Consider the following 26,200-nt stretch of genomic DNA (forward strand, 5'->3'; position numbering starts at 1 on the left):
TGACAATCCGTTTAACATAGCAATAAAGATTGTGCTCGGGAATGAGCTGCGCCTCTAGCTGAGCTGTTCCTGTAAGGTCAAAATCACGGCATCTGCCAGATATCATGGACGACTGACAAGCTATATCTTCGTCACAGAAGCTGTTCAAATACAGTCTGGCTTATTATGATCAACCCTATCCTCAAGCATCAAAGTAGTAATAGAATCTGTCAGCAACAGTGCTATCAAGTGAAACTTACTAGTAAATCTGCACACAGACGCTCCAATGGAATCATCAGTACTGCTCATGTCCAAAACTCAGAACTCTGATCCAAATCTGGTCCAAAGGGTTCAACTCCAAAGATGAGGTGAGAGTGGATATCCTTTATATTAAGTCTGCATTCAACTCCAAAGGTGAGGTGAGAGTGGATATCCTTTATATTAAGTTCAGCATCAAGAAACTCTGGTCAAACTGAAGTCAATCCATCAAGGGGAATATACTCTGGTGGTTGGAGCCAAAACTTGCACAAAGGAAAATGATAAACATAAGAAAGTCTGTAGATGCTGGAAATCCAAAGCAACACACACAAAATACTGGAGGAAATCTATGGAAATGAATAAACAGTCGACTTCTTCAGGACTGAAAAGGGAAGGGGGAAGATGATTGTGGTTACTATTGGTCAATTATACCAGCCCTAGATATTGTTGCAAGAATTCCTCAGATCAATATCCAGGTGATCAGGTCAGAAGCCAGTTACCCTAAGGATAGTTGCTCACTTCTTGAAACTCCAAATGTTTTCCTTCATCTACTAAGTAAAGTCAAAAGTGTGATGTAATACTCTCCACCTACTAGTATAGCTCCAATGAACATTAAGAACATGATACAATCAAAGACAAAGCAGCTTGCCTGATTTCTTACCCCATCCATTGCCAACAAGCCATGACTTCAGAAGAACATACTTGATTTTCTCAATAAAATGGAATAAATCAGAATCAGATTTATTATCACTGGCATGTGTCATGAAATTTTGTTTACTTAGCAGCAGCAGTTCAATGCAATGCATAAAAAGAAGAAAAAAGAAAATAATAATAATAAGTAAATCAATTACAGTATATGTATATTGAATAGATTAAAAATCATGCAAATAACAGCAATAATATATATTAAAAAAGTGAGGTAGTGTTCAAGGATTCAATGCCCATTTACTAATAGGATGGCAGAGGGGAAGAAGCTGTTCCTGAATCACTGAGTGCGTGCCTTCAGGCTTCTGTACCTACTGCCTGATGATAACAATGAGAAAAGGGCATGCCTGGGTGCTGGAGGTCCTTAATAATGGATACTGCCTTTGTGAAGATGCTCCTTGAAGATGTCCTGGATACTTCGTAGGCTAGTACCCAAGATAGAGCCAACTAAATTTACAACCCTCTGCATCTTCTTTTGGCCCTGTGCAGTACCCACCCCACCATAACAGACAGTGATGCAGCCTGTCAGAATGCTCTTCAAGGTACATAGAAGGTTTTGAGTGTATTTGTTGACATACCAAATCTCTTCAAACTCCTAATGAAGTAAAGTCTCTTACCTCCAAGACGGGAAAAAAGGGAGCCCTGGTTTAATTTTTCATTGATAATAAACAAGTTCAACAATGCATCATTCCCCTAGTATTCAACTAAAGTGTCAACATAGATACTTTGAAGCTTGCAGTTTGAATAGGAATACCTAAGAATCACCATGGCATATTGCCAGAAAATCCCAAGTTTCAGTCAGAAGGTTTTAAGGTTTTGTTTCATTTTAAGTTTTATTGTAAGTCAGTCAGTTGATTAACTGATGAAGCCAAGAATGATAAAAAAAAGAGTCACTCTTGGTATTGGTAGGTGACTCGGAGATATTGATGCTATTGAATGTCAAGTGTAGGTGGGTACTCTCTTTCTCTTAATGGAGAGGATCATGGCATGGCAACTTTGTGGTGTAAAGTTTGATCCCAGAAAAATACAGCATTATTTCTTCCAAACTTTTCTGGAACCGACTTTCCTGGTTACCTTCTTCCTAAAACTGGACAGGTACCTGCACTATATCTGCCAGGCCAATGTTCTCCTCAGAGCTGGTTCCAACATTTTTTTAGGCAGCTCAGAACACCAAGTGATGTGACCAAGCTAGTGATGCACTATGTAAGGAAGAGAAAATAGCTATGCCAATCTTTAACAGAAGAACCAAATTTACTTCTCATGAGAAACCATGGAAATTCTGAGCCAACGTGAAGTGACAAAGATTCCACTTTACAAACACTACTGTTTTCACTGTGCAACACACATCAAAGTTGCTGGTGAACGCAGCAGGCCAGGCAGGATCTCTAGGAAGAGGTACAGTCGACGTTTCGGGCCGAGACTCTTCATCAGGACTCAGGATTAGTGCAGAGGAGTGGAGAGCAGAGCGTTCGGAAGGAGTAAGGTTGGAATGGGAACAAGGTGCGGTGAAGTCGAGACGGTTGATATCCCATCGGCAGTTAGCAATAAAGAGATTCAGAGCAGGCAGAAGACCAGAGCGGGGTGTCCATGAAGAGGAGGAGGGTTGAAGACGGGAGAAGGGGTCGTCGGTGGGGGTGGAAGAGTCCTTGCGGAAGAAGTAGGCTAGGAGACGGAGACGGCGGAAGAAGAGTTCAGTGTCATGGCAAATGCAGAACTCGCTGAGGTGTGGGCGAAGGGGGACAAAGGTGAGGCCCTTACTGAAGGCAGAGCGTTCTGCCTCAGACAGCTGAAGGTCAGAGGGGATGGTAAAGACCCGGCATGGATGAGAGCTAGGATCAGAGGGAGGAGGGGGGAGGCTGGGTGTGTCAGTGGAGAGGAGAGGGTTGGGGTGAGAGGAAGATGGAGCCTCTGTGGGCCCAGGAGCTGACGGTGGGATCTGAGGGAGACGGGGTTGCAGACTGGTGGTGGGGGAAGGGGAGACGGGAGTCACAATAGCGGCACGTGAAGACCCGGCCTGGAGTTCAAGGCTGGAGTCACAGTTGGTGGTTGCCCAATTGCTTTGAAGGTGTCCATGGTCATTGCTGGAGTCCGGGTTTTAAATATGCCCTGAGGTGTTGGAGCCGGCGAGATCAGTGGCAGGAGCTGCAATCTGAAGTTCATGCCTGCTAGCGTCAGGGCCAGCAGGCTCTGGGGTCTGCAGATGTAAGATCTTGCGATCTTTGCCTAACATGACAAAGTCAAAAAAACGGCGACTGCAGGCATGGATCCGAAGGAGGATCAAATAACGGGTAGGACCATTACAGATGGCGAAGAAAGTGTCCCGAAGGTGTGGAAGGGTCTGGGATAGGGACACCAAATACCTCCTCATGGCGGAGAGAGTCGCCTTCAGAGCTTGATGGGAGAAGCGATGAGAGGCAGAGTCAATAAAATGTGAGTACCTGGGATCCTCAGAAGGTCCAAATTGAGAGGCTCAAAAACGAATCCTAAAGCCAAAAGGAGTAAGTTGGCGGCGAAGGCACGTTCCAAGGAAGGATATATGGCTGTGATAGCGAGTCTGAGTCAAAATGTGATCGAAAAGTTGAAGAGCCGAAGAAATTACAGATGGGGAGCAGTGAGAGATGGTTTCACTGAACTCCCGTCGAAGAGAAGATTTAAACTTCTTCAGTGTAGGCATCACCGGAAGAGGCTTCGCAGTAGTGAATTTAAAAAAGCAAACACGAGGGATTCTGCAGATGCTGGAAATTCAAGCAACACACATCAAAGTTGCGGGTGAATGCAGCAGGCCAGGCAGCATCTCTAGGAAGAGGTACAGTCGACGTTTTGGCCAAGTCCTGACGAAGGGTCCCGGCCCGAAACGTCAACCGTACCTCTTCCTTGAGATGCTGCCTGGCCTGCTGCTTTCACCAGCAACTTTGATGTGTGTTGCTTAAATTTCCAGCATCTGCAGAATCCCTCGTGTTTGTGTTTTAACTGTGGACAGGAAGTAAGTGTTCCCACAGGTAATAAGGATAGAAGGAGATGGGGAGGATAGAAGTGTTGAAGGGATATGTCATTTATTAACCACTGACCTCTCTGTACCAGGTAAAGTTAAAACTGCTTCTCATACCAAGATTATTCAGGACTGCAAAGAAAAGCAGCAGTTTTTCTCTACTCCTAAAGTCCTTATAAGCCTCTCTCTTCTGCTTACTCTGCTCTCGCATCTGACACATGCTTGTTCCCTGAGACTGAGATCATCCAATCAGTTGCCTTTGACCCAATGTTCTTCTCCAACTTAACCTGAACCAAACATCCTTCTCTAGTTCCACAAACACGAGAAAATCTGCAGGTGCTGGAAATCCAAGCAACACACACAAAATGCTTAAGGAACTCAGCAGGCCAGGCACCATCTATGAGTAAACAGTCAACAATTTGGGCCGAAACCTTCATCAGGCCTGGAAAAAAAGATGAGGTCAGAATAAGAAGATGGGGAGGGGATAAAAAGTACAAGGTAGCAGGTGACAGGTGAAATCGGGAAAGTGGGAGAGGGTGGAGTAAAGAGCTAGGAAGTTGATTGGTGAAAGAGATAAAGGGCTGAAGGAAGGGGAATCTGCTAGCGGAGGACAGAAGACCATGGAAGAAAGGGAAGGGGGAGGAGCACTAGAAGAAGGTGATAGACAGGTAAGGAGATAAGGTACAAGGGAAACAGGAACGGAGAATGATGAAGGGGGGAGGGGGCAATTACTGGAAGTTTGAGAAAACGATGTTCATGCCATTAGGTTGGAGGTTATCCAGATGGAATATAAGGTGCTGCTCCTCTACCCTGAGTGTGGTCTCATCACCGCAGTAGAGGTGCCCATGGATTGATATGGAAAAGGGGGGTATTTTCCAACAATACTGTAATCTCAGTCAAATCAAGTCAAATTTATTACCATTTAACTATATATATGTATATAACATACATAACTATATAATGATTATAGAAATGAGATAATGTTTTTCCATATCAGGGAATTCTCGAAGTGTATTGGAAGTAGTCTTAGAATATTTTCAAAGCCGAGGCAGGCACTTGATAAGCAAGGGGTGAAAGCTTTCTGTGGCTATGTAAGAAAGTGGATTTGAGTGGATGGACATATCGGAATGGGAATGAGAAGTGGAATTAAAATGGGTGACCACTGGGAGATCCTGCTTGTTCTAGCGGAAGGAGCGTAGATACTCGGCGAAGCGGTCTCCCAATCTACGGTGGATCTCACCAATGTACAGGAGGCCACACTGGGAGCACCGAACAGTAAATGACCCCAACAGACTCACAGGTGAGGTGTCGCCTCACCTGGAAGGACTCTTTAGGGCCCTGGATGGTAGTGAGAGAGGAAGTGTAGGGGCAGGTGTAGCACTTGCTCCACTTGCAAGGATATGTGCCAGGAGGGAGATCAGCAGGAGGGACAAATGGACAAGGGAGTCACATAGGGAGCGATCCTTGCGGAAAGCAGAAAGTGGGGGTGGGAGGGCAAGATGTGCTTGGTGGTGGGATCCCGTTGGTGGTGGGATCCCGTTGGTGGTGGTGGAGGTTTCTGAAAATTATGCGCTGGACACGGAGGCTGGTGGGGTGGTAGCTGAGGACAAGAGGAACCATATCCCTGGTAGGGTGGCGGGAGGATGGGGTAAGAACAGATATATATGAAATGAAAGAAATGCGGTTGAGGCAGCGTTGATGCTGGAGGAAAGGAAGCCCTTTCCCAGTGGCCACCCATTTTAATTTCACTTCCCATTCCCATTCCAATATGTCCACCTATGGCCTCCTCCACTGTCGTGATGAGGCCATATTTAGGTTGGAGGACCAACACCTTATATTCCATTTGGGTAGCCTCCAACCTGATGGCATGAACATCGATTTCTTAAACTTTTGGTAATATCCCCCAAAACCGCACCCTCTACCTTCACCATTTCCCATCCCCTTTTCCCCTCTCACGTCATCTCACCAACTAACTTCCCAGCTCTTTACTTCATCCCTCCCCCTCCAGGTTTCACCTATTACCTGGTGGTTCGCTCTCCCCTCCCCCACCTTTTAAATCTACTCCTCTTTTTTTTACTCCAGTCCTGCTGTAGGGTTTCGGTCTGAAATGTCGACTGTACTTTTTTCCATAGATGCTGCCTGGCCTGCTGAGTTCCTCCAGCATTTTGTGTGTGTTGCTGGGATTTCCAGCACCTGCAGATTTTCTCTTGTTTGTAGTTGGAGCTCAGTCTAGCCCCATTCTGCTTAGTCATTTTTAAGTGGTAATGAATGAACAACAATAATCTAATAATCATACATATTAGCATCTTCATTAACACAACAGAGCAAAATTTGCTGCTGGCAACAATAATAAAACAGATTTACTTTACAATACTCAATTTAACTTTTCCATTAAATTGGTGAAGACGGCAGTTCAACATTCCCAATGTTAATTGGTTTAAAAAGTCCTGAAATCATAGTTGTGAGAAACAATATCTCCCAATGCTATAGTTAAGATATATTACCAGGAATGAAATAGGGAGTTTATCAACATATGAGACTCATAGTGCAAACAGCTTGGATATTTTGACATTCAAAACCCCAGTATAAATAACTTTGTTTAATGAGCAAAAGATTCATCCAAATAATTAGAACATATGAACATCGGAAATAGAGGCAGAATTTGGCCATACGGTTTCTAGAGCTTGCTCCACATTCAATAAAAATAATGATTGATCTTATCTTTGGCCGTAAATCCACCTTCCTGTCAAAACTAATTACCACTGATTCTCCAGCATTTCTAAGAAGCATTACAATCTTGAATACACTCAATTCCTCAGGATCCAAAGGTCTCTCAATTAGAGGACTCCAGAGATTTAAAAAACTTTGGGAGAAATATATTCCTCAAATTCTCATTCTTAACTGGCTGACACATTATGCTAAGTGTTTGGCTTTTAGTCTTAAGACTCCTCATAACATTCATACAATCTAGTTCACTGAAAGTCTCAGCGCAGTGCAATGGGATCAGCTCTGATTCTTTTTGAGTGTAGTCCCATTCCACTCCCGTTTACTTTATTAGACAATGGGAGTGAATACAAAGAACATTTGTTGTATTGTTTCCAAGGCGAGCGTGCCATTCCCTAATTAAGGAGACCAAAACGAGATGCAAGACCCTAGGTCCAGACTCACCAAAAGCCCTAAAGAGCTCAGACAGTCAGGGTGCACAACTGCTCTTCCCTCCCAATTATTGTCAGCACGGGTGTCCTCCCCTCCCCACCCGCAGGGCTGCGTGCTGAGCCCATTGCAGTACATTCTACTCACATATGACTGCACGGCCTAACACCCAAGTAATCACATTGTGAAGTTTACCAATGACACAATGGTAGTGGGGCTCATCACTAACAACAATGAGACAGTCTACAGAGAGGAGGTGGAAGAGCTCAAGTTCTGGCACCAGGCAAATAACCTCTTCCTCAGTGTCAATAAGGCAAAGGAGATGGTTATTGAATTGAGGAGAACTTGCACCAACAAAACCCTTTTTACATCGGCAGTGGAAACTGCAAGGAGTTTCAAACTCATGGGAATGCACTACTTGAACATCCTCTCATGGTACCAGAACACATTCTACACAGTAAAGAAAGCTCACCAATGCCTCTACTTTCTGAGAAGTCAGGAGAAAGTTAGTCTATACACATCTATACTCATGTTATTTTACAGGTGTGCAGTAGAGAGCATTGTAACAAGATGAATCATAGCTGAAAACTGCACTGTGGCAGATAGGAAGGCTCTAAAACAGCAGTCAAACCTGACCTACGTATTACCAGCAGCAGCCTACCCACCATCAAGGACATACATACAGAAAGGTGCAAGAAAAGGGCCATGAAGGATTCCAACCACTCTGCCCATTCTCTGTTTGTCCCACCCCATCAAGGAGGAGGCTATGTAGCATCCACACCAGGACCTCCAGACTCAAAAACAATTACTTACTCCAAGCAGTAAGGCCAATCAACACCTTCACCCCCTAACCCACCCCTGCCACAGACCCCAACTACCACTATTTTATCAGTTCCTGTCAGTCACCTATGTACAGACACATGTGCCTAGCCTCACTTTATGGACATACAATCAATGTACACAAGCTATTTTATGTTTTGTATCTATTGTGTTTGCTTTTATTATTATTGTGTTCTTTATCTTATTGTGTTTTTTGTGCTGCATTGGATCCGGAGTAATAATTATTTTGATCTCCTTTACACTTGTGTACTGAAAATTACATTACACAATTTTGAATGTTGAATCATGAATCTTGAATCTATTCAGTTAAAATAACATTTGTAATCTGCCCTCTTTGCAATAATGGTAAATACATCATTTGCTCTAGTTACTTGCTATACCTGCATGCTAATTTCTGAACACTCTAGTTCCTCTGAACAACAGCATTTAGGTCTCAGTCCATTTATTACTGCTTTTCTATTTTCCTACAGAGACGAACACATCAATTTCCTGCCATTATACTCCATCAACTATCTTCATTTAATGTGCATCTATTTGTAGACACCTGTATCCTCTACACAATTTAATTTCCCACTCATATTTTTACCAGCAAAAGTGGAAACGTTACTCTGTAATGACATCATTAATATACCATAAGTTGTAAATAGCTAAGATCTATCCCATTACTGATCCCTGAGGCATCCTTCTAGTTACAGCCTACTGACTTGAAAACGACCAGTTTAACGTTACCCTTTTGCTAACAAATCCTTCATTGATAGCATACCTAGAAATTTAGTTGGAAAATGTGCTTTTTTAAAGACTGAAGCACAGTAGCAACTATTTCAAGGTTATTTTATGTCACTTAAAATTTTAATCAGGGAAATTTTGCCTTGAGCAATCCTGCCAAACATAATGAGCTTTACGTGTCATGACAATAATGAGATGACATCAGTTCCTGTGCTGCATCCTTTTTTGAGCACTGTGGGGACAAAATTGTGCACTCCCAAGACAAAATGGGCTTGTTCCTGTAATCTGCTAGATAAGTCAAGAACTCATCCACTTGAACAATTTGCTAAACACTTGCCTCACCAACCACAAATCTCCACTAAAATGTTGCCAGCTCCAAATTCACTCATTTCAGAACCTGATCCCTACCTGAAACATAGACTGCCAGTGTGTCTATCGATCCCCTTCAGAACCAAGTACACTCAGTGGCCAATTTATTAAATACAGGAGTGGAACCCAGTGTGGTCTTCTGGTGTTGAAGCCCATCCACTTCAAGGTTCGACATGTTGTGCATTCCGAGATGCTGTTCTGCACACCACTGTTCTAATGCATGGTTATCTAAGTTACTGTCAATTTCCTGTCAGCTTGAACCGGTCTGGCCATTCTCCTCTAACCTCTCTCATTAACAAATCGTTCTTGCCCACACAACTGCCGCTCATTGGATGCTTTGTTGTCTCTTGTGCCATTCTCTGTAGGCTCTACAGAATGATGTACATGAAAATCACAGCAGACCAGCAGTTTCTGAGATTCTTAAACCACCCCACCTGGCACCAATAATTATTCCACAGTCAAAGTTACTTAGACAAAACTTCTTCCCCATTCTGATGTTTGGCCTGAACAACAAATGAACATATTGACTATGTTTGCATGCTTTTATGCATTGAATTTCTGTCCTATGATTGGCTGATTATACACTGTATTTGCATTAATGAGCAGGTATATATGTACTTAATAAAGTGGCTGAGTGTACAGGCATTTCCTCCAATTGTCTTCCAACTAATTGTCTTTCAACACTACACAGGCCCTCCACCAATGCTTGTCAGAACCAAAGGCTCGCATTTCTTAGATCATCTCTTAAGATAAGAACCAGTGTCTTTCCTCATTTTACATCCACATCACCTTCCCAATTAACTGCCAACACTTCTCTCCAATGTTTTTCCGAGCCAAACATCATAATTTTCTGATCACCCCTCAAACCAACTGCCAGCATGTCACCAATTGCCTTTTGGAATTGGAATTGGGATGTCAGGGGCAAGTTTTTTCTCACACAGAGTGGTGGATGTGTGGAATGCACTGCCAGCAAAGGTGGGAGGGGCCGATGCAATGTCTTTTAAGAGACTCTTAGATAGATACAAGGAGCTTCGAAAAACAGGGGGCTACATGGTACAGAAGTCCTAGGCAGTTTCCAGAGTAGGTTACATGATCAGCACAATATTGTGGGCCGAAGGGCCTGTAACATGCTGTAGATTACTATGTTCTATGTACCGAGATATAGTGAAAAGCTTTCAGCTGATTGCTATCCAGAGAGATCATCCCATACGTAAGTACATAAATGTACTTGATAAAAGTGAAATAGACCAAAGAGTATAATGTTAGTTATAAAAAAAGTACAGTGCACATAGACAAGTGTAAGGGCCACAGCAAGCTAGATCTTCTCTTGATCATATATGTTTTCCACAAATGAACTGTCCTCTACCCAAATTTGCCCTGCAAATGCCAGGTTCCCTTCTTGTTCACTATCTATAAGTATCAGTCCCATACTCCTAATGCATCCTTACCCCATCAGCAAATATCTGAGTTCATTTAAAAACTCTTCTTTGATTAAGCTTCTACTTAGCCTGAGGTTGAATATTGTTTGAAAAGTCTCCTGCGAAATAGTTTACAGCACCTCATGATACTAAAAGTGTTGCATAATTGGAATTTTTTGTTGTTCAAGTTACCAAACTCAAATTGGTACCCTGCTGGACCTCTTTTATTCCGGGGTAAATATAGTACATCTGGTAGAAATCTGCTATTTTTTTTGCTGAAGAGTCACAGTTCCTTGTCCTTCAAAATGACTTCACCAGGTTCATGTCCTATCAAGAGCTTTACTTTACTTTATTGTCGCCAAACAATTGATACCAGAGCGTACAATCATCACAGCGATATTTGATTCTGCACTTCGCGCTCCCTGGATTACAAATTGATAGTAAATATTAAAAATTTAAATTATAAATCATAAATAGAAAAGAGAAAAGGGAAAGTAAGGTAGTGCAAAAAAACCAAGAGGCAAGTCCAGATATTTGGAGGGTACGGCCCAGATCTGGGTCAGGAGCTGAATCAGACTCAAGTTGCTTGTAGATGTATGGTGGATTGCCACTTCAGAAGGCTGTGAAATTGGGAAGCATGTTTGTGTCTGTAACCATGACATCACTTAGTTGTATTTGACATGCTGATTTTCAAGACAAGTCATTTTGCTGTACCTGTTGCAGGGTCAGCTATACTTCATAGAATTATCTTGGAGTATTTAACTCCCAGGGACATGGAAAGGAGAAAGCAGCAAACGGCTGACTGCAAGTAGCTGCATATACTAACGCGTTCAAATAGCGTTGGATTATTAGGCAACTTAGAAGAAGGTAGACACCATATAGAGTGATTTTAATAAAAACTATGAATATTTCTGGAAAATTTGTTTATCAGTAAATATTAAATTATATAGCTATTAACATTAAGCTATTTCACTGCAAGTTCAATAAATCTTAATTTTAGATGGATCAGATGATGCAATCAGTAGTAAGTCACAGAACTGGAACAAGTATGCTGCTGTGGCATGTTGGCTTGATTCTAGCATAATTTTGTAGGACTGGATGAAAAACAGGATATCTTGGGAATTCAGAGCAAAATGTATTCTTCAGTATTACAAAAGTAGTCATTAATATTCATATAGATGTGGAAGTTTGCATTTGACTTGCATGAGTGCTATTTGACAACTATAATACTTCAATGTTTAACATTTTGGGACATTGAGAATATGAAAGGTAGTTAATGAGCTCGCTAATTATCTCTAAAACTGGGGTTCGCAACCTGGGCTCCACTGAGCCCTCAGTTAATGTTAAGCCTCCATGGCATAAGAAAGGCCCCTAGGAATCCCTGCTCTAAAGGAAGTAGCATGCTGATATTCAAATGACAAAGAATATCAGAGTCACAATGATCAAAGTCATACCATATGCGTCCACGTGTATCTACAGATGATAAAATAGCATGAATTGCTTTCATGCTTTAGCAGTAACTCTTTTTTTCCATGTACACATGAATTCAACTACAGTTGGCTAATCTAAATAAATTATTTTTTAAATGTTTAACCAAGCTAATAGCCACAGGGAGATCTTTAATTTGTGCTTAAGATGTTTTCATGAACCATCCAGTTAAGGCACACAACTGCTAACATAAGTTGTATTGACAATACCTCCAGCCAAGGGGTTTTGTCCTTCTCAGCTGATTGAGGGCATTGCAGAGCTTGTTTGTGATAGTTCCAACCAATTTGCATGATTTTCAGTGATACAGCAAAATGAAAACATCTCAAATTCATGAGAGTGCAGGTTCCTTCTATGAAACTTGTCATCACAAAAAAAGGAAGTTAATCGCATGCCAAATGAAGCAAAGAGTCACATTCACTTTAAGGGATATTAATACATTTTCTCAAAAAGGTAGTTCATTTTTCCATACCTTCATTTGTGTGGTTGAATGTACTCTGAACCCCTTAGGGGCCTTCCTGTTGCAGTTTGTTAGTGGTGGAAGTGCCTCAGGCAAATATAGTGCTAACATTCTGCCAACAGAAAAGCCTCTACAGGATGTAGCAGAGTCTGAAGCTCAGGTTACTCAGTTAGGTGCAGAGCAGGAAGCTGAACAGTCTGAACAGCCTGGGATTAACCCTCTTTCCCCAAAGGCACACAGTAGCATGTTTGACACTACATCATAAGTATATTATTCATCAATGGCTTTATCTTAAAGAGACAGTCTTTTTTTAATCAATTGGCAACAGACACAGCATAACACAAAAATGTTAATTACCTTTTAACACTATCCTATTCTCACCCAGTGCTTTGTTAACTCCACTGAACAAACTGATCCACAGAACTGTTACCTTGAGTTTTCAATGAAAGGAATCAGGAAAGACCATTGCCTGTTGTAATGTTCATCAACACGCACAGACAGTACAGTCAATTCCCAGTGAGTGCATCTTCTAATTAACACCAAATCATCAACAAGGATTTAACTTTGTACATGTTTCTAGAGGCTGCTTAACAGACAACAGTCTGAATTCCTCAAACACAAAATACTCTGCAAATGCTGGTTTCCACGGATGCTGCCCGACCTGCTGAGTTCCTCCAGCGTGTTGCGAGTGTTAGTCTGCATTTCTCCCTCCACACAGACTATGATTGATACACTGCCTGTAATTAAATAGGGAAAAGCCACAGAAGCTGACAACATCTTTGAAGAAGCTCAGACATTCATAGAAATGGGTAGTAAAACTGTTCACATACATCCAGAGAACTGAGGTCTTCAGACCCAGTCAATTGTACTGGAAAATCTGAAGTTAACAGCATTATACAGGCTCTTCAGCTTTCAACCAGGTTAAGGCCTACAGTGTCTGAAAAGTTAAAATTCAATAGAATTTGCCACTGTTCTTATCAGTTGCTTTCAGATATTTCCCATTAAGACTCAGCATTGGGCTGTCCTCAAAATGGTGACTTCTCCTGTAGAACTTTTTGTACCTGCAACATTATCTGTAGTCTTCAGTGTCCTGTCTCAACGACTACCATCCCATCACACTCACATCCATCATCATGAAGTGTTTGAACAGACTCATCATGAGGCACATCAAGACGCCGCTGCCCCCCTCACTGGAACTCCCTGCAGTTCGCGTACCGTCCCAAAGGTTCAACAGACGATGCCATTGCCATCACCCTCCACCTGGCCGTAAACCACCTGGACAAGAAAGACACATATGTTCGAATGCTGCTCATAGACTTCAGTTCAGCCTTCAACACAATCATTCCTCAGAAACTGATTGGAAAGCTGAGCCTACTGGGTCTGAGCACCTCCCTCTGCAACTGGATCCTAGATTTCCTGACTGGGAGACCTCAGTCAGTCTGGATCGGAAGCAGCATCTCCAACACCATCACAATCAGCACGGGGCCCCCCAGGGCTGTGTGCTCAGTCCACTGCTGTTCACTCTGCTGACCCACAATTGTGCAGCAACACACAGCTCAAACCACATCATCAAGTTCGCCAATGACACAGCCGTGGTGGGTCTCATCAGCAAGAACAATGAGTCAGCATACAGAGAGGAGGTGCAACAGCTAATGGACTGGAGCAGAGCCAACAAGCTGTCTCTGAATGCGAACAAAACAAAAGAGATGGTTGTTGACTTCAGGAGGACATGGAACGACCACTCTCTGCTGAACATCAACGACTCCTCCGTAGAGATAGTTAAGAGCACCAAATTTCTTGGTGTTCACCTGGCGAAGAATCTCACCTGGTCCCTCAACACCAGCTCCATAGCAAAGAAAGCCCAGCAGCATCTCTACTTTCTGTAAAGGCTGAGAAAAGTCCATCTTCCACCCCACATCCTCACCACATTTTACAGAGGCTGTATTGAGAGCATCCTGAGCAGCTGTATCACTGCCTGGTTCGGAAACTGCACCATCTCAGATCGCAAGACCCTGCAGCGGATAGTGAGGTCAGCTGAGAAGATTATCGGGGTCTCTCTTCCCGCCATTACAGACATTTACACCACACATTGCAAAGCAAACAGCATTATGAAGGACCCCATGCACCCCTCATACAAACTCTTCCCCCCTCCTGCCATCTGGCAAAAGGCACCAAAGCATTCGGGCTCTCATGACCAGACTATGTAACAGTTTCTTCCCCCAAGCTATGAGACTCCTTAATACCCAGGGCCTAGACTGACACCAACCTACTGCCCTCTACTGTGCCTATTGTCTTATTTATTATTTATTGTAATGCCTGCACAATTTGTGCACTTTATGCAGTCCACTTCTGGGGCATTGGAACCAGTTCTGGAGGAGGTGGGACCAGAACAAACAGGACGGTCTGCACCTGGGTTGGACTGGAACCAATGTCCTAGGGGGAGCATTTGCTACTGTTGTTCAGGAGGATTTCAACTAATGTGGCAAGGGGATCGGAACAAGTGCAGAGAGACAGAGGGGTGTAAAGTGAGGGTAGAAGCAAAAAGTAGTAAGGTGAAAAGTAAAAGTGGCATGCAGGCAAATCCAGGGTAAAAATCAAAAAGGGTCACTTTTCAACATAATTGTATAAGGGCTAAGAGTGTTGTAAAAACAAGCCTGAAGGCTTTCTGTGTCAATGCAAGGAGCATTCATAACAAGGTGGATGAATTGAATGTGCAGATAGTTATTAATGAATATGATATAGTTGGGATCACAAAGACATGGCTCCAGGGTGACCAAGGATGGGAGCTCAACATTCAATATTCTGGAGGGATAGACAGGAAAGAAAAGGAGGTGGGGTAGCGTTGCTGGTGAGAGAGGAGATTAACGCAATAGAAAGGAAGGACATTAGCATGGAGGATGTGGAATCGATATGGGTAGAGCTGCATAACAATAAGGGGCAGAAAACACTGGTGGGAGTTGTGTAGAGGCCACCTAACAGTAGTAGTGAGGTTGGGGATGGCATTAAACAGTAAATTATAAATGCGTGCAATAAAGGAACAGTAATTATAATGGGTGACTTCAATCTACATATAGATTGGTGAACCAAATTGGTACGGGTGCTGAAGAAGAGGATTTTTTGGAATGTATGCGGGATGGTTTTCTGAACCAACATGTCGAGGAACCAACTAGAGAGCAGGCCATTCCAGACTGGGTATTGAGCAATGAGGAAGGGTTAGTAAGCAATCTTGTCATGCGAGGCCCCTTGGGTAAGAGTGACCATAATATGGTGGAATTCTTCATTAAGATGGACAGTGACATTGTTAATTCAGAAACAAAGGTTCTGAACTTAAAGAAGGGTAACTTTGAAGGTATGAGACGTGAATTAGCTAAGATAGACTGGCAAATGATACTTAAAGGGTTGATGGTGGAAATGCAATGGCAAGCATTTAAAGATCGCATGGATGAACTACAACAATTGTTCATCCCAGTTTGGCAAAAGAATAAACCAGGGAATGTACTGCACCCGTGGCTGACAAGGGAAATTAGGGATAGTATCAATTCCAAAGAAGAAACATACAAATTAGCCAGAAAAAGAGGCACACCTGAGGACTGACCAGAATCCAGCAGAGGTCAAAGGGCTTAATTAGGAAAGGGAAAAAAGATTATAAGAGAAAGCTGGCAGGTAACATAAAAACTGACTATAAAAGCTTTTATAGATATGTGAAAAGAAAAAGATTGGTTAAGACAAATGTGGGTCCCTTACAGTCAGAAACAGGTGAATTGATCATGGGGAACAAAGACATGGCAGACCAATTGAATAACTACTTTGGTTCTGTCTTCACTAAGGAGGACATAAATAATCTTCCAGAAATAGTAGGGGACCGAGGGTCCAGTGAGATGGAGGAACTGAGGGACATACATGTTAGTAGGAAAGTGGTGTTAGGTAAATTGAAGGGATTAAAGGCAGATAAATCCCCAGGGCCAGATGGTCTGCATCCCAGAGTGCTTAAGGAAGTAGTCCAAGAAATAGTGGATGCATTAGTGATAATTTTTCAAAACTCTTTAGACTCTAGACTAGTTCCTGAGGATTGGAGGGTGGCTAATGTAACACTGCTTTTTAAAAAAGGAGGGAGAGAGAAACCAGGGAATTATAGACCAGTTAGCCTGACATCAGTGGTGAGAAAAATGCTAGAGTCAGTTATCAAAGATGTGATAACAGCACTATTGGAAAGCGGTGAAATCATCGGACAAAGTCAGCATGGATTTGTGAAAGGAAAATCATGTCTGATGAATCTCATAGAATTTTTTGAGGACGTAACTAGTAGAGTGGATAGGGGAGAACCAGTGGATGTGGTATATTTGGATTTTCAAAAGGTCCCACACAGGAGATTAGTGTGCAAACTTAAAGCACACGGTATTGGGGGTATGGTATTGATGTGGATAGCGAATTGGTTGGCAGACAGGAAGCAAAGAGTGGGAATAAACGGGACCTTTTCAGAATGGCAGGCAGTGACTAGTGGGGTACCACAGGGCTCAGTGCTGGGACCCCAGTTGTTTACAGTATATATTAATGATTTAGACGAGGGAATTAAATGCAGCATCTCAAAGTTTGCAGATGACACGAAGCTGGGTGGCAGTGTTAGCTGTGAGGAGGATGCTAAGAGGATGCAGGGTGACTTGGATAGGTTAGGTGAGTGGGCAAATTCATGTCAGATGCAATTTAATGTGGATAAATGTGAGGTTATCCACTTTGGTGGCAAGAACAGGAAAACAGATTATTATCTGAATGGTGGTCAATTAGGAAAAGAGGAGGTGCAACGAGACCTGAGTGTCATTGTACACCAGTCATTGAAAGTGGGCATGCAGGTACAGCAGGCGGTGAAAAAGGCAAATGCTATGTTGGCACTCATAGCAAGAGGATTCGAGTACAGGAGCAGGGAGGTTCTACTGCAGTTGTACGAGGCCTTGGTGAGACCACACCTGGAGTATTGCGTGCAGTTTTGGTCCCCTAATCTGAGGAAAGACATTCTTGCCAAAGAGGGAGTACAAAGAAGGTTCACCAGATTCCTGGGATGGCAGGACTTTCATATGAAGAAAGACTGGATCGACTGGGCTTGTACTCGCTGGAATTCAGAAGATTGAGGGGGGATCTTATTGAAACGTATAAAATTCTAAAGAGATTGGACAGGCTAGATGCAGGAAGATTGTTCCCGATGTTGGGCAAGTCCAGAACGAGGGGTCACAGTTTAAGGATAAAGGGGAAGCCTTTCAGGACCGAGATGAGGAAAAACTTCTTCAAACAGAGAGTGGTGAATCTGTGGAATTCTCTGCCACAGGAAACAGTTGAGGCCAGTTCACTGGCTATATTTAAGAGGGAGTTAGGTATGGCCCTTGTGACTAAAGGGATCAGGGGGTATGGAGAGAAAGCAGGTACAGGGTTCTGAGTTGGATGATCAGCCATGATCATACTGAATGGCGGTGCAAGCTCGAAGGGCTGAATGGCCTACTTCTGCACCTATTTTCTATGTTTCTATGTAGTTCAGTGTAGTTTTTGTAGTGTTTCATGTAGCACCATGGTCCTGAAAAATGTTGTCTCATTTTTACTGTGTACTGTGCCAGCAGTTATGGTCGAAATGACAATAAAAAGTGGCTTGACTTGACTTGACTTGAGATAAGAATGATAGCACAACTGTTGAAGATCAGCTGTTGGGGCAAAACATTGCCAGTCATCAGTTCATAGCTGAGTAATCAAAATGTTAATTCTCCAAGCTAAATGTGAAAGTAAGTAAATTATGTGACATTTTACCTTTCAATGAACAAAACAGTGACCTCTAAAGTTTAATCTCTTGACATACGGATGACATCTAACTACGAATAGCAATCAGAATGATGTTAAGTTCATTCTAAACTACATTCTCCTGGTGATTATTTCTGAAATATTGCCCAAACTAGCCTTTACCTGAGAAACACAAGGCTGCTCAAAAACTTGTAAGTTAAATATTATGGTCGACCCTAGCTCATCATCAAACCCCATCTGAACTTGACAATCCCGACACAACACCTCTAGAGTCCTGAGAAAAAAAATCTAGACTCAATTTTCATGAACTGGCAAACAGAGCTTGGATACTGCACAATTCCACTTGCAACTGTTTACTCAACAGTAAGATACAATTCCATGGGCTGCTGAAATTCAGCCAAGGAGAGACATGATGCAACTTCAAGGATACTGAAATCAATTATACTAATATGCTGTCAAGATATAGAAAGCAGTCATTTGGCCCACTAAGATTAAGCCTGTCCTGGGATTAGAGGGCTGGGTATTTGTATGAGTATTGCTTAGTTGCTTGGTATGTTCTGTTTTGTCATGTTATTTGTTACTCTGATGGACATGGTGGGCATGCTATGTTGGCACCAGGATGTGTGGTGACAACTGCAGGCTGCCCCCTAGAACATCCTGTGTGTGTTGGTTGTTAACACAAATGATTCATTTCACTGCATGTTTCAGCCATTCTAGAGGTAGCTAATAGCAGCCAATTATCCTACCATCCAGCACATCTTTCGGGTCTAACAAAAAAAAATCAAGGTGAAGAATGAGAACAGTCATAAGGTAAATTTTGTTTAAATTAATGATCATGCTGAAGCAACATAACAGAAAATTGACCACTCAAACCCAATCTTCAATTGGGAAGTTTACTGATAGTGATGCATTAGAGGCTCCAACTATACAATGATACATTTGTTCTGCAATTTTACAAACCATCATAACTTCTTTGCTCCAACTTAAATAAAAATGTATAGAAGAGTTAACCTAGAAATAAGAAGAAACCGGATTTTTGTTCTATAGTCCTTCATAGAAGACTTTTTTGAGGATTTTCGAAACTCTTTAAATCTTTATAATTAATATAGAAAGAAGCGTAGTGAAAGAAAGATCTGGATTTCTGAGACTAAATGGATGAAAAATACGTCATCATCCAATTGTATTTTGGCATTTTTCTCAAAGACAAAGTAACTGCTGAGATCATGAAAAATGTTTTACTTATTGGGTTACTATACCTTTTTCAAAACATGCCCAGTGGCCTGCATTCAATTATTCATTCTGTATAATCACACAGACACAATCCTTACTATGTTAATTGGAAGTTAAGCAAAGGAAAATGTCTTATTAGGCAACATCGTTCTGGCAGGGAAAGTGGAGGAATAATGTTTACATTAACAAATCAATGACAATTTAAAAAGTTTCCTTCCAAACAACCACGATTAAGTATACATCTGGAGGGATTCACCAGCACTTATTTTCTCTTAAATACACTGACTTACAGGTCTCTGGAGAGGTGTTATACTGTTTTGCAACAAGATAGGGAATACAAAAGTTTGGTTGCTAATAAATGAATTATTTGCCAAATGTCAAATCTACTTCCACACTAAACACAGCTCAGATGTCATGGTGAGTCAAACTGATGAAGCTACATCAGCAACAAAATGGAAGCAGTCACCAACAATGCAGCCTCATAGTATTATTTTGTTATACGTCATATAAATGCTTATTGTTGCTACTGAAGGAAATTGAAATTGCGCAGTGCTACCTAGCAAGGCAAGCTCAGCAAAGACCATATCCTCCTCTACACTGTTGGCCCCTTCACTGTTCATATTGGAGAAGATTGTCTTTTTCAGACGTGCTCCACCTAGCAATATTCTACACAATTCAATCTCCCCAAATGCTTTGTTGCACTACTTCAAATCATCTGCTTTTCCAGTTGTCCGAAAGTCTCTCACAGGAACCTTGCCCAATGTATTTAGCCAACACTGCTCATTTCCCGTGATATTGCACAGTAGGACACAATGATTGTTACTTTGTTCACTTACAACCTGTGTAATTTCACACTGTAATGACAAAGTTGCTCATGCATTTGAAATCTAGACTAAAGCTGTCACTTTAGCTATCTTGCAGCATGGAATCAAACGTCAATGTTACTTATCAATGCAGACATGCTTAGTAAGTGACAACTTGAGCTAAAGCAAAAAGCAGTTGAAGTTTTGGTAACTCAGATTGTTAGTTAATTGCGATGGTGCACAGACCAACTTAAAGTCAAGCACTGCGTGAAAGCCGAAGGAGAGCAGGCATAGTGCTATTGATGTACTGTACATGAGCGGGGTCATCTGGATCCAATTAACAGGGACTTCTACAATCCTACTCTCCAGCCACTTTGCCAAGATGCAGTCATAGTAATGAGGCTGATCTGAGAGGGTGCTGTTTGATTCCAAACCAATATCTATGTTCTGCTGTAATCCACAAAGATTGCTTCCCAAATACAGATCACAAAAAGCAATTTCCTTTTAAAAATCAGAATGTTAACTTCAATATTAATTTCAACAATCGTATGTGCTTTGTCGAAATCACTGAAACATACTATAATGTACCTGATGGGAAAATTTAGTTATAGGAAGAAATAAGAAAATTTGAAGGTTGATCACCTATAAACAAAAATGTTACATGAAGTTTCGGGGGAGTAAATAGGGTGAAGTGGTCTCCACGGGCAAGAGGAGCAGTAAAAGGTTTTGGATGATTGGCACAAATCTTGGTAGAATAAGGCACTTAGTTTTACACAGAGGAAACTAGTGATCTGGAACACGATGTCTGAAAAGGTGGAGAAGCAGATTCAACAGCAACTTTTAAAAAAACGTATAAAACTGGAAAGAATGCATTTGAATCCTAAGGGAAAGGAGCAGGGAAGTCAAACTAATTGGAACATTGGAAGTGAAGTAGGGTGTTTATCCTCCACCCTCCCCCGACCCTATTCCAACATTGAATGAGATCATGCCTAATCTGTCATCGTCATCCACTCCCCATACTTGCCCTTGTCCCATACTCTTTAATACATTCAGTTGACAACAAAATTATCAATCACATATTAAATTGTCAACTGACTTAGCATCCAATGCCACTGGCACAAAACAGCATTAAGCATAAATGCTATTCTGAAGAAGGCTCTTGGCCCAAAACGTCGACTGTTTGATCATTTCTATAGATGTTGCCTGGTCTGCTGAATTCGTCCAGCATTTTGCGTGTGTTACATTAAACATCAATCCTAGTTCTAAATTTTTGTCTGCACCTCCAAGTCACACACTCCACAGTGAACGCAACAAATTTCTCCCTACCTATCCTATCAGTTCATTTTCAAATATATTTTACAAATGAATGCTGCTCAATCTCATTTTAACATTCTAATTTCCTGGTATTAAACTCTGGTTTAGTAATCTCACTTCATAAAGTGAATATTTATGGTAAACCTTTTCACACATGGAACTACATGCAAATAAGTAATTTTGGACTGCTGCCTGGGATATAGTAATCACTGCACAGTCCACTTAGCCTCCATCCAGCCATTCAACTGACAGGCACACACTAAACCTTCACTCCTTCCTCATCTTCCATCAATACAAACTAGTCCAGCCTTTTACACCGTCTTCACCTCTCACTACAGGGCATTAGGTCATAGCACTTGCCCTTTGGTACTCTGAGATGTTCCGGAATTAGACTTGTTTAAACTGTCCTTGTGCCGGTATAAATTTGACCTTCCTCTTCCTAAATTTCTCCTGTAGTATAACTCCTGTGGTTCCAGCAAGTTGCTCAGCGTGCTTATTACCCAGATATATTGCAATCCTACTACAGATTTTCCACCTGAGCTGAGTAGTAGCAGACTTCAGTATTAGGTGAAGTCATGACCATGGAAGGTGGGAGAAGTGTGCAGTCATGTCACCAATCTCTCGCATTTTATTCCAACACTTCCCTACTTGCAATAAGCTGATGAGCACTTATAGTGATTCAGTGGGGTCAGTGACAGACTAGTATTAAGATAAGGTAATGCATATGCTGTTCACATATGAATGGGCCTGTTTGTTTTTGTGATTGATGCAATTGATATTCCATTCTTCCTATGGATTAAGACATCATAGCTAGCAAAATCACATCACCCATCCAAAATTCAGACACTTCCTATCTGTGTAAATATGCACATGCAGCCCTTTGTGTAAGTGTTTGTACAAAGTTGGGATGCCTACCAAATCATCACATACCATGTTGCTACTCCAGAAGGATAAGGTTCAACAATTTCTTTTCATTAACATTAAATGGTCAGATACAGCTTGCATGCTCCTGTGTCTCCCAGTGTAAATTTTCACTTGTCTCTTTCTCTCTCCACTATCATACGACCATATGACAATTACAGGACAGAAACAGGCCATCTCAGCCCTTCTAGTCCATGCTGAACTTTTACTCTCACCTAGTCCCACCGACCTGCACTCAGCCCATAACCCTCCATTCCTTTCCTGTCCATATATCTATCCAATTTAACTTTAAATGACAACATCAAACCAACCTCAACCACTTCTGCTGGAAGCTTGTTCCACACAGCTACCACTCTCTGAGTAAAGAAGTTCCCCCTCATGCTACCCCTAAACTTTTGCCCTTTAACTCTCAACTCATGTCCTCTTGTTTGAATCTCTCCCACTCTCAATGGAAAAAGCCTATCCACGTCAATGCTATCTATCCCCCTCGTAATTTTAAATACCTCTATCAAGTCCCCCCTCAACCTTCTATGCTCCAAAGAATAAAGACCCAACTTGTTCAATCTTTCTCTGTAATTTAGAAGATGAAACCCAGGCAACATTCTAGTTAATCTCCTCTGTACTCTCTCAATTTTGTTGACATCTTTCCTGTAATTCAGTGACCAGAACTGTACACAATACTCCAAATTTGGCCATACCAAAGCCTCATACAATTTCAACATTACATCCCAACTCCTATACTCATTGCTCTGATTAGATTAGATTAGATTATGAGGACACGCAGTCCTCTTTTATTGTCATTTAGTAATGCATGCATTAAGAAATGATACAATGTTCCTCCAGTGTGATATCACAGAAACACAAGACAGACCAAGACTGAAAAACTGACAAAAACCACATAATTATAACATATAGTTACAACAGTGCAAGCAATACTGTAATTTGATAAGAACAGACCATGGGCACGGTAAAAAAAAGTCTCAAAGACTCCCAAAAGTCCCAACATCTCATGCAGACGGTAGAAGGATGAAAACTCTTCCTGCCATGAGCTTCCAGCGCTGCAAACTTCCCAATGCAGCATCCTGGAAGCACCCGACCACAGTCCGACTCTGAGTCCGTCCGAAAACTTCAAGCCTCTGACCAGCCCTCCAACACTGAGCACCAAGCACCATCTCTGCCTAGCGCTTCGACCCCAGCCCCGGCCGCCAGCAACAGGCAAAGCCAAGGATTTGGGTCCTTCCCCTCCGGAGATTCTCGATCGCACAGTGGCAGCGGCAGCGAAGCAGGCATTTCAGAATTTTCTCCAGATGTTCCTCCATGCTTCTCACATCTGTCTCCATCAAATCAGAATTGTGCACGGCATCCTACTTACAAATACCAATATCATTCACTGGAGAGGCCACACGCGCTGTGTCGTGCCGCCATCTTCTACTCCCAGCACTTATAAAGGAAATGCTGATCTGATTACTGATTATTTGTATGTGAATCACCAGGTGGAAGACTGCTGAACTGGTAACATCTGAACCAGTGCACAACTCTCACCGTTGTGCATAATCAGAGTGATGACAGAGGAGTAAGCATTTTCTAAAGACACATCTTGTGTGTCATGTGAAAGTGCTGGGAAAGATTAGGATGTAATTCTGTCAAAGTGAATCTTTCACCAAGTATCTGTGAGGCCCCCCAATCAAGAACCTATCAACCTCTGCTTTAAATACACCCAATGATTTGGCCTCCACAGCCATCTGTGGCAATGAATTCCAGAAATTCCACTACCCTCTGGCTAATGAAATTTATCCTCATCATAGTTCTAAAGGGATGTCTTTCTAGCCTGAGGCTATGCCCTCTGGTCATAGACATTCCCATTATTGGAAACATTCTCTTCTCATCCACTTCTAAACTCCAGCAAGTACAGGCCCAGAACAATCAAATGCTCCTTACACATTAACCTTTTCATTCCCAGGATCATTCTCATAAACCTCTGGACCCTCTCCAATGCTAACACATCTTATCTTTGATATGGGGTCCGAATCTGCTCACAATACTCCGAATATGGTCTGATCAAAACCTTATAAAGCCTCAGTATTATATCCTTGCTTTTATATTCTAGTCCTCTAATAATGAATGCTAATATTGCATTTTCATCCCTTACTACTGACTGAATCTGCAAGTTAACCTTTAGGGAACCCTGAAGTAGGATTCCCAGAGAATTAAAATTCTGAAGGAATCAAGTTACATGGGGATTAATCAGGAAAAATGTGGATGAAGCTGAGGATGAACCTACCAAATAGCAGTCCTGCCTTATCAGGCAGTAAAACTACTCCTGTTCTATCTCTTTCATTGTTAGAGCGGCAGAAGAAAATGGAAACATCAGAATTCATGTTTGATTAAAACACTGAACTATAAAGGGCAAATAAGCAATATGCGTAATAGTTTCCCCTTCTAAAACAAAACAAATAAATTTATTAAGTAGTCCAATTTATTCAAAAGTTACACAGTGGCCTATTTTTATGTCTCAGTATTTACACACAATGAGCTAGATTATCCAACCCAGGCAATGTGCAGACATCCAACCTCTCCCAGAACTTCCGGGAGTCTCCCACAAATTGATGGTGCTACCTCCCTGGAATGAGTTTTTGCAGGGTGGGATGACTGCACTGTGTTACCAGCATTACTGCTGGAATTTAATGGAGGCTTGGATCAAAATAAGGATGGATCAGTACGGACTATCATCAGTACGCCCACTTTCTCCAGATGAGGACTCTCTCTGAGGCCTATTGAGCTTTCAACTGTGCATCAACAGCCTCTGCACTCAGTAATCCAAACGTGTCAATACATTTTACTAGACTCCTACATAATGGGATTTGCTCTGCCCATTTGAGATCCCAGAGTCCTTGGCTCAATCAGGCTCTCTGTAGGGCAGAAGTCCATTTTCCCATGGGGTAGATTTATTGCTGCGTAAAACTTTCAGTCTGTGCTGTGGCGTAGAAGCAGAAGGATCTCATAGTTAAAGCTACTGAAAACCACAAAATACAGGCCTAGTTGCAGAATGAAAAAGTAAAATACTGGATGATCAATTATACTTCACTGGAACAATATGATAGCACCCAAGCTGGCTATATAAAAATTTTACAGAGGAAAGAAAATCTCTAATTTCCAGAAGCACACAGCAGGTAAAGCGATGTCTGTCTGGAGGATAGCATTAATGTTTTGGATTCAGAAAAGTGCAAAGGCTATAAATACTTGGCCATAGACTTCTCCCACAGCTGACATACTCAATAGCAAAAATTGAGTCATTTGGACTGTTGCCTGGAAGATCTGTTTTTACTGCCATCCTTGGCAAGTCTATTAGGGCTGCTCTCACCTGTTAGAATATTTCCACTAAAAACCAAAACAAAAGTACTTTAGATGTAAATAAAGAATTACAGAGTATCAGTGAAAGATAATAATATTTGGTTCTGAGATGTTGAAAAAATGTCCAGTTGGTAACATAAAATCACACTTTACTAGTCAAAATGTTTCTCCTGCAGCGTATCTGTCAAAACTTACATCATCAACATTCAGGAAGGCTGATAATATAGTCTCCACTGATCTGGAGTCTATCTCCTGGTAAGATATGTTAGATACGTGATTACAAAATTACATCCAGAATTCAGCAAGAACAGAAAGGGACAAAGGAACGATGTACGATACAGCTGTACAAATGCGTACTGTAACTTTTAAGTGATGGATGATCTAGCGTTTCATTGAAAGATTTATTTCTCAAAACACTCTG

The 26,200-nt window shown here is 41.8% G+C and overlaps 1 protein-coding gene across 2 annotated transcripts in view; it reads right to left on the reverse strand.

Moving 5' to 3' along the window:
* lmf1 (lipase maturation factor 1) overlaps window positions 1-26,200 on the reverse strand; it is a 523,997-nt gene that overhangs the window by 247,753 nt on the left and 250,044 nt on the right. Inside the window, exon 1 of one of the 2 annotated variants that reach the window (XM_072268435.1) lies at window positions 13,444-13,609. The exons of the other annotated variant lie outside the window; for it this stretch is intronic. Coding sequence (XP_072124536.1) covers window positions 13,444-13,452 — 9 coding nt within the window. The 5' untranslated portion in view covers window positions 13,453-13,609. Of the gene's footprint in view, window positions 1-13,443; window positions 13,610-26,200 lie in introns of those variants that run through there. 2 annotated transcript variants of the gene reach the window in all.

Source organism: Mobula birostris, chromosome 9 (genome assembly GCF_030028105.1).
Source record: "Mobula birostris isolate sMobBir1 chromosome 9, sMobBir1.hap1, whole genome shotgun sequence".
Lineage (NCBI taxonomy): Eukaryota > Metazoa > Chordata > Chondrichthyes > Myliobatiformes > Myliobatidae > Mobula > Mobula birostris.